At 42.6% G+C, this 13939-nt stretch overlaps 1 protein-coding gene across 1 annotated transcript in view; it reads right to left on the bottom strand.

Annotated features, from left to right (window-relative positions):
• Positions 1–3412, bottom strand: part of PRKX (protein kinase cAMP-dependent X-linked catalytic subunit) — a 52853-nt gene extending 49441 nt beyond the window's left edge. Inside the window, exon 1 of the mRNA XM_015848788.3 lies at positions 3226–3412. Within this exon, the coding sequence (XP_015704274.1) occupies positions 3226–3412 (187 nt within the window). The remainder of the gene's footprint in view (positions 1–3225) is intronic.
• Between the last annotated feature and the right edge of the window lie 10527 nt (positions 3413–13939).

Below are 13939 nucleotides of genomic sequence, written 5' to 3'. Positions count from 1 at the left end.
TGTTAGCTCCAGAGGCAGAGCACGTACCTTCTTAGGTAAGATGGGTAGTAAAACAAAAAAACAATCAACTAACAAAACAATCATGTACCTGAAAGCTTAAAGCCACAACTTCAACCTCTCAGGAAGTAACCTTAAAGAAATGTTCTTCCTGTTCTTAGCGCTAGAAACCAGTCTGCACCCCACTCCTGGTGCCTGCCCCAAACTCAGAACTACCTTATAGGCCAAGTTCCAGTGTAGTGCCCCAGAAAGCATACTCTAGTCTCTGCTCTCCATGTTTTACCAGAGAGCCTACAAATATCAAAGCCCTGGGATGTTCAGAGGAAGACAAATGCCCCTCACCAATCATCGTGTAAAACAATGTCTTTTTCCTCCCTTTATTCCCTCATAAGCAGTTCTCCGCTAAACCAGATCTAACTTCCAAGAGAAGTCAGAGAGTAGCAGTTCTAAGCTAGCCTGCACTGAGTGTTCACATTAGTAGAGACAGTAATCCTCTCAACCTACAGAGGATATTAAAGCCAGCAGCTGTTACCTTCAAAGCAAAGTACCACTTCCAAACACTTCTTGCTTTTATTAAGAACTTTATTTCATCCTCCAAGAGGAGGTGCCCAATCCCAAGGATGACCATGCTCTCACAGACAGTAATTTTTTAGCTTATGTCCTGCTCGCACACAGAGGTAGGAGCATGGAGCTTACCTCCAGATTATCACTTTCCTGCAGATAGTCTCCAAGGCTGCCCTTCTAACCCTGAGTATGTCTACAAGCAACAGTGATCCTTGTAGAAAAGATACCAGAACTTCACCTCCTGTAATTTCTGGGTGTCCCCCTTCATGCCATAGCTATCTCCAAATATCTCAGACAGAGCACACGCAGCTTTTGAGCACACAGTCAAAAGACAGTGGCTGTTCTTCTCACAGCAGTCAAGCTGCACACAAGGCTCTGGGCTGCTGCAGTACAACCGATGACAGTACCTTCATCTCCTGTACTTCTGCAAGGAGATCAAATAAAAGGAGTACAGACTAGGTCAACCACGAACAAAAAGATTAGATGTGCTCATTCAGTACATGTGACATAAACTTAAACTATATTTAAATTATTAAAATAAAATAAAACAACCCCAAAACAAAACAAAATAAGCCAAGCAAAAACGTGCTTCTCAGGCTACAATACACCTTTCATCGCTTGCAGCACACTGAACTGCTGACCCTCACCTCAGCAGCACCACAGCCATTTCAGGAGGGAACCACATCTTCAAGGTTACAAACTCTGCCACTTGGAGGCTGGTACAGTTGTGTTCACTTTCAGTATCACTTTGAGGCTGCCAGTTGCTTCCTGGTCAGAAGCGAGATCCCTTCCCTGCTCACAGCCTTGTAATGAGGAGTGCAGACATCTCTTAAGTCTACTTCAAAACCAACTGAAAATAGACTGGCTCAGCTTGTTTGAAGTAAATTCTCATGCATATATCTGTGACATAACACATCACATCTTGTGTTTTGTCTTTAAAACCATCATCAGGATCATTTCTGTGCTCTGAAAGTAATGCCTCTTATTTTATTATGCTGGCCCACAGCATCAGAGGCTGGTATTAGTGGTAGGGGAGCAGAGGTTGAACCTTCCTACCTAGATCCTGTTGCATCTTGCTGTCACACAACAGATGGCAGCAGAGGGGCAGTCCTCCATGTCAAAAATATGGCACACACTGACATTCCTCAATGCTTGCTGAACATTTACGAGAAACCAAACAGTGGATGCAAGCACAGAGAGGCAATGGGTAGTGCATTTCAGCAGAGATGGCAGTAGGTTACCTCTTCTGGTGCAGATTTTTACAAGATCAGCATGCAGCCTCTTGCTCACTGCTGGCAAAAATGCACAGCTAAAGGTGGCAACCATGTTAAAAAGTAGTGTTTTGTTGCTGAGAATTTGCTCTATTAAGTAGTGTTTCTGTGCTCTTCATATCTGTTGTAGCTTCCTTGGAAACAAACAGGAGGCATTACTTTTGGAGCAACCAACGTCAATTTCTTCATAGGCCTCAGCAACATTCCTGTGACTATTGCATTCTTCAGAAATTAATGTCTCCCCACAGACTGTGCTCCACATGAAGTCATAACACTTGGTGATGACAACTGTATCCACAGCAACCAGCCGTGATGTAAAAAACGAGACAAACCACTCCTGGCAGAGGGAAAGCATCACAAACCTTTCTGGCAGACTCTTAGGAATCTCAATTAACGTCTCAATAAAATCCCTGTTGACATTTCAACGTGGAAATATTATGTCATAAAACAACATTCTTCAAGAGAAGGTAGTGTTATCTTCACCAAGCACCACACTCCTAGGCCTTTCCAACTCCACTCTTAAAGACCTTTTCAAACCACGAATTGCACTAAGAAAGGGTTTCAATCCACCTTAGTGACTGAAGAGAGATGAAGTGAAAGTCGAATACACCTATCCAAAAATCCCTCCAGAGATCTCTAATGAAAAACATCCAACTTCCGTACTCTTGAACCTCGAGATGTTCAAACCACACACAAAACCAGCTGTATGTTGCACAGAGGGCAGATGTTCCACTGACATGAACACAGCGCACATCACCACTGCTGGTGGATGTATCAGGTTATTAAGTGCGTGCATTTACACCTCAGTGCCGTTGATCACAGGAGCCTTTTTGAGCGTGGCAGATGTGGGATGTAACACTGCCTTTCACCAACATTCAGCTCTAGGGCAAAACACCTCCGCATCAGCATTCAGAACGCTGGGGCTTTGAAATACACTTAAACGCATTCAGCTAACTTTTTTTTTTGATCTCTCACCGGTCCTACGACTGCATTTAAATGATGAATTTCTGTCCCGATGCACCCGAATGCAGCTAAACCAGCCGAAGCAGCCCTGTACCGGAGGGCGGCCGCGCTGCCCACAGACGGCCGAGCCGTGCGGCGCGCTCCTCGGCTGCGGCGCCGAACCGCACCTCGCACCCAGCGCCCGTAGCACCATGGCAGGCGGCACAACGCCCGCCGTGGACGTGTGTGTGTGTGTGTGTGTGTGTGCGAGGAGGGGGCTGCCCCAGCGGCACCTGTCGCCCGTTAACGGCCCAAACTCCCGCCCCGCACGGCCGCGGGCAGAAACGAGGAGCGCGGCGACAACGGGAAGGGGACGGAGCGGGGGCCGCGCCCGCCGGGAGCACCTGGGCGGCTCTTTGTTCCTCCCCGCTCCCGCAGCCTCCCTACTCACCCACGGTGGCCAGCGTCTCCAGGTCCTCCAGCTTGTAGGCGGCGGGTTCGGGCGCCGAGGGCGAGCCGGGGCCGGAGGGGCTGGGGGCCGTGGCGGCGGGCTGAGGAGCGGCCAACCCCGCCGCCGCCGCCGCCTCGCCGCCGCTCTTCGCCCCCATTTTGGCCTTGGCGGCGCTGAAGGCGTCCATGGAGCCGCTCAGCGCATGGAGGGCGGCGGGGCGGAGGCGGACGAGAGGGAGCGGCGGGGACGCAAAGTTTCAGTCTTCAGCAGGCGGCGGGGTGGCTGCGCCCCGGAGCTCGAGCCTGAGCCCGCTGCCACTGCCTCGGAGGGAACGCGGAGCCCTTCAGCATCACGAGCCGCCGCGACGCCCGCGACCCGCAGCAGGAACAGCCGCGCAGGCAGACAATGGAGAGAGAGAGAGCCCGGGCGGGCCGAGCCTGGCTGCGCTGCGCTGTGCTGTGCCGTGCCGCGCCGAGCGACACGCCGGGCGGAGGGGCGGGGTCTGCCCGCCACCGCTGCGGCACGGGCCCGCACAGGGTGGCGGGGCGGGGGCAAGCGCGGCCCCGGTGCTCGGCGGGAGCGCGGAGCTCGGCCCTCGCCGCGGGCGCGGCCCTGGGGAGGCGTCGCCCGGCTGCGTGTCGCGGAACTCAGGCGCTCTGCGCTCCGTCTTTCCAGACCCGAGTGGCGCTACTGCCGTCCACGAGCCCCCTCAGAGCTGCTGTCCCCTCTCTTCCCTCCTCGTCCTCTCGAAAAGTTTGAGAGGAGCGGCGGTGCCCGCTGTGGGTGGCACGGAGGTTTCCTGGCCCACCTGCCTTCGAGCTGCGGGAAGGCTTTGTCAGTCCCGAGTGAGCTGGAGAACCTCAAGCACTCCCCACCCAAGCATGTCAGAAGGCTATGCATGATTGTAGCCTGTTTTCAAATGGGTAGAGGTATGGCTGAAGACAGCCCTAGAGTTCCCTGCTGCAGTACATGATGAGGTGATGGGGTATGTCCACACTGTGCTAGTTGGAAGGGCCCCTTGTGCAGCACTGAGTAGCTCTGGCCAAGGAGCTGCTGATGATTATACTGAAAGCTGGGGAAAATTGGTGTATGAGCCAAGTCACTGGGAAGAGGTCATGTCAAAACGGGGGAGGAATTCCTAATTTTTTCCATGTCTTGTTCTGGCCCCATTCTATACAAGTTAAAGCTCCTAGCCTTTGCTCCAGTGAGTGGAGCGGGTGTAAAGCTGAGTGTAAGGTTACAGAAGTGGCATTTTGCACTTCCTTTGTGTTGCATGCAAGTGCATGATCTGCTGACTTTGGTGTGGAGCACATTCAATGATACTGAGAAATAAATATGTGCACATACAAAAATGAGCGTCACAATAGAAACTGTTATTATTGGAGAAGACTCCAGGGAGACCTTATTGTGGCCTTCCATTACTTGAAATGACCTTGCAGTCAGGAGGGGATGGATTTTTACACGGTCTGATAGTGATAGGACAAGGGGGAATGGCTTTGAACTAAAAGAGGGGTGCTTGAAGTTAGATGTTAACAAGTTTTTTTACTTACAGGGTGCTGAGATGCTGGACAAGAGGTGGCTGACAAACCTGCTCATGGCAGTGTAGTTGGAACTCAATGGACTTTAAGGGCCCTCCAACCTAAGCAATTGTATGATTCTATTCAATGATTTGAATTACAAACTTAAGTATCACTCTTGAATTTTAAAAGATCCCTGTGTTCTTGTTCATAGTTGTGACACTCACAGAATGTATTATCTATTTTTATCTTTCGCCTTGTTGACGTGGGGGTTATGACTAATTTGGAAAAATGCTAGGTCATCCCTGCTTCCTGCCAGCCTGTGAAACGAATCATCAGTCAAGGATGATGACATAATTTTTGCTATAAAATTTCAGATTTCCTTACTGTGCTTTTTGAAATGTGTTACTCTTCTATTTACTGTTGTTTTTTTTTTTAATTTCATTTTGCATTATGTATCATAAGTTTTGTATACAAGAAATTACCATGATTCATACCTTCAATGGAATATTTCAAAGACAGGATGGATGTATTTCAGGAGTTGGACTTGATGGCCATCATGGATCCCCTCCAAGTTGGGATATTCTGTGATTTCCATGAAAGATTTCTTAAACTGCAAATTATAAATGTTCTGGTGGACGGTAAATTTAGTTTGGTCAAAAGCTGAACAAGCCAACAAGCCTCTCTTGACAAGAACAGAAACATCTTGATAACTGCTTGAAAAATAAATACTCATCCACTGAAGAAATCTGAATGTGCATATAAATATAGAAAAATGTATGAGCAAATTATGACCAATAAAGGCTACCCTAAGTTCAGTCTGCTGGAGATGATCTGCCTGAAACCAGTTTTGTCCTGAAAACAGAGAAATTGTTCACTGCTCAGGTGTTAAGGAAGACAGAAAATACCTTGTAGAGGGTAAATTTCAAGTCACGTTCCTGTTCACGATATGAACTTTAGTGATTAAATTTCTTGCATTCAAGAACTTAAAACTTCTTTTAAAATCTCCTTCTATACTTCAGTGGTTTGTGGCTTGTCGTGTAGTTTATATGGTGAGACCCATTCAAAAAGGCTGGAATTCAGTGAGGTCTGTGAACAGTGTTAGCTCCATTGAATTCAGTGTCCATTTCCTTATGATGAAACAGCCTTGTGCTTGCTGCTTTGCTAGCCTGGTATCCAAAGCATTTGCTAGCTGTAGTTGTAGCAATCTAATTGCAATGTTTATATTTAATGTCAACATATTATTACTGTGCTTTACCACCTCTGTATAACCTACTTAGAATTTATCTTGCAGCTACCAATTAGTACAGTATTTCAGGGAAATAAAATGCTGTTCTTTCTAAATTAAAAGAAACTGAGAATCAAAACTCATAACTTCATGAATTACAGGTAGAAGTAGAGCTGCTCACTGGGTAACAGCAGCAGATACTAAGCTTAGTTTCTTGCCCAATTTGACTGCAGGGTCTGCCCTGTTCTCCTTTTGTCTTTCACTTTTGCTACTGTTTCAACTTAATATGTGAACATTTGCTCACAGGTATTTCTTGAATAATCTTCAATTTTCCCTTAGAGGAAAATTACCTCATAGGTAGTGCACAGTACTCATCTTTTCCAGTTTTCTCTCACATGTGGTAGATGCCTTCAGCCAGGTTCTTCTAGCGTAAAGCTCAGTTTCATGTCTTATGTTTCCATTCCACACTTGTGATTTTGAGTGATAGTCTTTTTTTTTTCTTTATTTTTTTTATTTTTTTATTTTTTCCTTCCATTTCCATTGTACAAAGTGTTCATTTACTTATATTCCTTTATAAGTTCGGGATCTTGGGGAGACTAAGTTCACACTGTTAAGGAAGTTGCAGTTCCAGGTGTTGTGTTCCTCCATGAACACAAATGCATGTTCCCTTTCTCGTACATACGTTTGTTAGACTTCAGCTTTCTACGCACAGATCCACGCTGTCCAGACAGTGATTCTGTGGGTGATAAACTACAAACCTACTTCCCATTTCTTTTTTATTTTTATTTTTTTCCTTTTTGGGAAACCTTTGGAAAGGATCCCAGGAAATTAATGGAAAGGATTCCAGGCTTTCTGCCTGACGATATAAAATTTCATAACAGAACTCATTGCACTGTCATTTAGAGAAGACATTGTGATATGCATATCAAAAAAATGGATGTGATTTAAGCACCGGACTCTCGGTCTTGTGGTTCTCTGTGAAGAGAATCAGTCATTTAAATGTCTCCATGACTGCAGACAAAAGAGGCTCTCCTGTGGTTTGAGAGACTTTGTGTTTGCCCACCTGAAAGCATGCTTTTTCCTCCCTATAAATTCATAATTTTCCTTACAAATCTTGTTAAAGCATATCTTTAGCATCACCATCACAGTGAAATAACTACAGCAAGTTTGTTAGAGAACCTGCCCAAACCTGCAGGGAGGAAGTGAATAAGTTCTTCACTGATTGCTATTATTAATAAATAGTTCTGCATCTTCTTCTCTTGTCACATTATGTACAGTGCCTAAAAGCGTGGGACTGATCTGAGGAAGAAGAATAGCTGGTAAAGGTAATTAGTACTGCTATGTGTTTTTCATTTGTTTTGTTTTGCTAAAGAAGCTCATGATCAGGCAAGTTCCGTGAAGTAAACAAGCAGGAATTTCATACAAGAAATCCCTGCCTGAGACAAAGAAAGGGGGAAATTGTACTGCCCATCTGAAGAAGTTCCTTCAATGTATGGAAATAAGAGCATTTGTATAATGAACAATCACATATTATGCAAATATATCTATGGGTTCATACGGCAGCTATCATACCTGTATTTTAATATGATTACGTTTAATTTTCTTTAAAGTGTTTAAAAGGTTATGAATATCATGTCTTGATCCAAATGAGAATTGAAGCACAAAAAAGCCCCCCAAAAAAACTAAAAACCCACCACGCAGCTGCCAACATCCCAAACCATGATTTTGTAGCATCTCACTGAAGTGATGCCTGGCTTTGGGAATGCTTCGGCTTCTCCAGCTGTAAGACTGAAGTGTTCTTATTAGGGTGTCTAGACTTATGCCCAGCCTGAGCAAGTTTGTGCCTATCTTCTGCTGAAACCAGATTGAGATCTGGAAACTAGATGTTGCTTTGCCTGTGTTTGCTGAAGAGCTATTTATGCTAAATATTCTCAATGCATATCTCATGTATATGCAAAACAGCTTCCCTCACCAAATGAAGCTGTGATCACCTTTTCAGAAACAAAGATGTTGGACGAATACTGTTGCATGTTGTAAGTGACACTGAAATACCAGGGCACTGGATAAGCTCTCAAAAGCAGAAGGGGATATTTTCTTTAGATGGAAGGCAGAATAGAACAGCAGTGTACCAGGATGTCTTTTTTTCTTCATTCTTTTCCCCAAGTAAGTAGTTATGTGGCAGTTTTGATCTTAATGGTATGAAAGGAGTTCTTATTCCACCCTCCTTCCCTCAAATTACCAGAGGCAATTGCAGGACATATTCTGCACCTCTACTTCACAATCATTCCTTTTTTTTTTTTTTTTTTGCAATGTCTTTAAGCTGTCAGATTGCTGTTGAAGCCTTAGAAATGAAATGTAGTACTAGTTGCATTTATTTATACATTTTATGGTATATTACTGTGGTGTGTTTTCACAAACTTCAACAAGGTCCTGCAAAGATTACTGTATGAATCATTACTTTCCACAAATGATTGGCTAGAGTGAGCTTTATCAAAATTTTATAGCAAGACAAGCATTACGTGAACTTTATAACACATTAGTTGTCAGGCAGAACGATAAAACGCACCTTTTGGTACCTGCCTTAGGGAACTAAGCCATCTCATCAAGGAGACCTCAATTAGATAGATGCAAACTTTTTGAGCCAGGACTTTTTTTATCTTTATATGAGACAAAATAGTTAGAGGACTTCTAAAGTCTAATATTATCTCTTCTAGGACTTCTAAAGTCTAATATTATCTCTTCTAAGGGCACATGCATACAACTAGTGCATGGACAGACTAAATCTTTCAATTCAGCTCTTTTAAAAAACAGTTTGGTCCTCTCATATCCATGATTACGAAGACTTGTGTGAGGAAAAGGAATTTGCTTCTAATCACAAGCATCAAAGTGAGAAAGACAGTAGGTGTGGGAATCCATTGTATCTTCTTTGATTTACTGTCAGATTCTCCACTTGTCACAATTTACACTGGCATCAGGTTTGTAAAGGTGTGGTTCTTGCTGAGCTGATCTAATCCAGGCTGCCAGGATTTTGTCCTCCTCCCTCTCTCAGATCATCAGCCCCACCTACACCCTGGTGTGTGCACTCAGCATTCCAGCAGCTCCCTGGTGAGCCAGTTCAGGAATTAGTTTGGGCATTTACTTACAAGGTTGCTAGGGTTTTAGTCAGATTATTGCCATGCACAGGCTGTTAGGGCACATGGTGAGCTCTGGGGAATTTAAAAAGGGCTTCATTTCCATCAGGCTGCTTCGGTTTTATCCTCTGCTTTCTTCTGCTTATGTCCTTGTATCCCTTCCATTGCCCCTCAAAAAAGAAATTCAGCGCTTTGAATGCTCTGTGGATGTACACAGCTACAGCTAAATTTAGCATTGCCCATGAATGGCATTTAGGTAGATCTTCATTCAGTCTTTTGGGTGAATTATTCACTTCACAGTGCCACTGAGGCTGCCAAAAACAAACAAACAAACAAACAAAACCACAAAAAACAGCCAAAACAAAACAAAAAAAGCCAGGGAAAAGAGATGGGCACCTCATTTAGGTTAGCAGAAGTTCTTGTGTTCTGGATGCATCTGCCCAACTGAATGAGGAAACAGAGTCAGATTTAACCCAGGGCAGCCCCAGACACTAGGTTAGCACTGTGTCTCTTAAGTTAAATTAAAGTCAGCTACAATCTAACAAATTCTATGTAGACATGCTACAAATATATATATATCCATATTTTAATGGAATGGTAAATGTAAGCAAATCTTGCTATTATTTTGAGAGCAAAATTCTTGCATGCATAAAAGCTGTTATCTTTAAAAATGGAATGGAATTATGAAAAGGACAAGTTGAATCTAGCAGGAATAATCATTAAACATAATCTTTATTGCCCACAACTGCTCTCTTCTGCCACAAAGTAACATATTCTCTTCTCAACCCGTTCTCTCGTATTCTGTAATTCATTAATTTAATTAAAAACAATACAATGTAAATTCTGTAAATTCATTCTGTAATGCCACACTGCTTTAACATTCAAAACTGGTCTGATTTATACATTTTTCTTCATTATCAGTTATTTTCCTTACAGAAGCATGAGCTAAAACAGATAGAAAGACCTTCAGAAATATTTCTGCTTATACTCTTACAAACTGATTACCGCTGAAAGTGAAGCAGTAGATTTTAGATTACTTAAAATTCATTGTTGTAATCTTTTGTATGAAATAAAACACATATGGTATTTTCCAGCTCTTTTTCTGCTGGTCAAATATATATATTACCAAACAAATACAGAGTGATATAACTGTGATTCAGTCTTCTGTTTACATTCCAGTTCATGAACTGTTCACTGCATGAGTCATTGTAGATTCATTAAGTAAAATACTCTAAGTGCCAACCTAATCTCTATGCATTTTAAGCAGTTGCCTAAATTCTACTAAAACCAATGGAATTAACCAACAAGATGCAGTGTTTTAGTGGCTACAGCTGGGTTTCCATTCACAGTTAGGTGGTTTTATGAATGGGAAGATAAAACAAAAAACATAGAACTATGCAAGCAATGGAACTGAGAATCTGTTTTTAAATATAAAATAGAAATGCATTCTACTCAGGCATCTTGCCCACTGAACTTAAAAAAAATAATAATAATAATAACATTGTGACTTTTTAGAACAGTTAAGTTAATGTGATTGTTACAGATTTGAGCAAACCTTAGACTATCTCCAAGCATACACATATTCACTCCTGAAGAAAGATAATTTACTCTCCAGGGCTTTATAGCGCATTTTCACTGTATAGTGAATTTTCACCTGTATCTCATTTTTCATAGTAAATCTGCAAAACAGTCAACATGGCAAAAGCATAACACAATGAACATTGTGCAAGGCAAAACAGTAACACAGATGAGTTCAGCAGCATAAAAGTCAACCAGTAGCTCATCAATCTTGCAAAATATCTAATTACCTAACTCCTATGCTATCTTTAGCAACTGATTTCTGCCCTTTGAGCTGATCTTCTTTCCACTCTTCGTGATTGTTGAAAAGCAATGGATCATTTGTCTGGACATCTGGAGTGGATCGCTGGGTCATAGCTCTGCTAAGGTCATGGACTTTAAGAAAGCCAAGATGCGCACAGCCATTCTGCTTACTAGGTTTTAGATGATACAATTTTACAAACTTTAGATAGATGAAATTAGGATTATTTAATTGAACGTAAAATCTGTCATCTGGCATTGAAGCTACCAGCCTTTCTGAAGATAGTTAACCACATACAACTGGTGCACTGTCAGTGCAATTCTCTACATGTCCAAGAAGAATAAATGACACAATGGCTTGAAGTAGAGGAAAAAATCATTTAGGTAGAAAACATGCTATAAGGCAGCTAAAAATAAGTGTTAGTATTTTCCACTAGCTTTGAGTTTAGTATGTCTAGAAATCAGACCATTTCCATCATGAGGCAGAGAAGCATCATATTATTGTTAAGAAATTCAGTTTTTCAAGACTTATTCCTAGTGTTATGGGAGCTTTCTCAACATATTTATCTTTATTTGCCATGACTTTTTTTCTTCATCCACCTGCCCCCTCCTCAAAGCCACAGGGAAATTGTAATGACTGAGGCTTTGCACCAAATATAATCCATATTTGGCATTTTTTGTTTGTTTTTGCTTTTGTTGACAAAGATGAGTAGATAATATGAATTTGTAAAATAAGAAGTGATTTTTTTAGTTTCACCAACAAAAGACAAGAAAGGATCTCTATTTATGAAGTGTCTCTCTATTTTTAGTAAACTTCTAAAATGTTTTATGTGTTTAATTGTATTTACTGTGATATCTACCTATAAATTATAACTTTGTGTTAAAGTTACTTTGGTTGTTGTAACTTGGAATTCAGTTTGAAGCATTATCACTGAAATAAACCAAGTCTATTCTTCACCATTATCATAGGCAGTTCTTGTAACAGATTGAAATGCCACAGATGGCTCTTGACACATTCATGGACATTAGAACTGTTCTATTTTTCTTCTTTGTCTTCTCTCTGTGTACCATGGAAGCCCTCTTTGCTCCATGGAAGCCATACAGATCCTGTAGGACAGGCAGAATGTTTTGATCTTTGGTTACTCCTTTTTTTTGTGACTGTTATTCCTCAGGTACTTTACTGTCTTAACCAGTGGTGATGCTTTCACATTATGAAAAGGTGTTCACCTAATGTTTATATACTGCAGGTTTCTTACCTACTTCTGTTTTTACACACCCTTTCACAGAGAGTCAGGCAGTCTCTTTGCATAGAACAAGGTTCATATCTCCCAATGAGAGTTACAGAGCTGAAAAAGTAATTACTAGAAAATGAACAATATGCCAAGGGAAAATTGTACTCAACCAACCTCCTAGCCTTCTATGATGGCATCACCAGCTGGGTTGATGAGGAGAGAGCAGTGGGTGTTGACTACCTTGAGTTCAGCAAAGCTTTTGATACTGTCTCTCATGACATCCTGATAACGAAGCTGAGAAAGATGAGGGGACAGAGTCCATCCTCAGTAAGTACACTGATGATACAAAGCTGGGAGAAGTGGCGGACACACCAGAAGGCTGTGAAGCTGTTCAGCAAGACCTGAACAGACTGGAGAGCTAAGCAGGAAGAAACCAGATGAGGTTTAACAAAAGCAAGTGTAGAGTCTTGCACCTGGGAAGGAATAATCACAAGTATTAGTACAGGTTGGGGCATAACCTGCTGGAGAGAAGCTCTGTGGAGAAGGAGATGGGAGCCCTCAGAGATGACAAGTTGGCCATAAGCCAGCAGTGTGCCCTGTGGCCAAGGAGGCCAATGGGATCCTGGGGTGTATTAAAAGGAGTGTGGCCAGCAGTTCAAGGGAGGTGATCCTCCCCCTCTATTTCTGCCCTGGTCAGGCCTCACCTTGTGTACTGTATCCAGTTCTGAGCTCCCTGGTGCAAAAAAGGCAGGGAACTCCTGTAGAGAGTCCAGTGGAGAGCCACAAAAATGATAAAGGGTCTGGAGCATCTCTTCTATGAGGAAAGTCTGGGTGACCTGGGTTTGTTCAGCCTTGATAAAAGAAGAGAGGTGATCTGATTAATGTTTATAAATATCTTAAGTGTGGGAGTCAAAGGGACATGGTCAACCTCTTTTCAGGAGTCTGTGAGGGTGGGACAAGGGAAAATGGCCGTAACCAGGAGTATGAGAAGTTCCGCACCAATAGGTGAAGGAATTTCTTCACAGTGAGGGTGACAGAGCACTGGAACAGGCTGTCGAGGGAGGTGGTGGAGTCTTCTTCTCTGGAGATACTGAAGACCCAGTTGGACGTCTACCTGTGCAGCCTGCTGTAAGGGGCTGCTTTACAGGAGGGTTGGACTTAATGATCTCTGGAGGTCCCTTCCAACCCCTACAAATCTGTGATTCTGTGAAACCATTTTTTATACTTTCTCCATTAAAAAAGATACCCAAATCCATTGCATTCAGGGCATCTGCGCTGCCTGTAGTGTATGTAATCTTTGATTTCTTCAGATTTCAGATGTTAAGTGGGTTCAAAAGTAAACTGGAGAATTATGAATTTCTTTTGGAGTGACTAAGTTGGATTCATCAGTTTTCTTTGTTGCTGTTGTTGTTTTAGAATCTGAATTTGACAGCTAGAACTTGGGGAATATCAAAAAGAAGAAAATTACTATCATTCAGAAAAAAAAAAAAATGCCAGTAAGGAGATATGGAGATTTCATGAAGAAACACTGATGAAAAGAGTGAAGTACTTCCCTAAAAGAGAAGAGTTTGAGGGCATTAATACCTGATGAGAGGTTTTCCAGTCACCTGTTTCTGAATGAGCACATGCTCCTTATGTTGAAAAGCCCAATTCAGCTGGACAGTTTGCTGACCATCTTGGGTTTTTTTTTGTCAGTGATAGATGATAGTACCTGACTGTGCCAGCATATGCCCCCAAACGATGTCAGATAAGATGAATGATGATCTTAGCAAAATAAATGCAGGCAGG

Source organism: Coturnix japonica, chromosome 1, assembly GCF_054131305.1.
Source record: "Coturnix japonica strain WE chromosome 1, WE-NBRP24, whole genome shotgun sequence".
NCBI lineage: Eukaryota > Metazoa > Chordata > Aves > Galliformes > Phasianidae > Coturnix > Coturnix japonica.
Note: the sequence above shows the minus strand (reverse complement) of the source record. Positions and strands in the feature narration are given on the sequence as shown.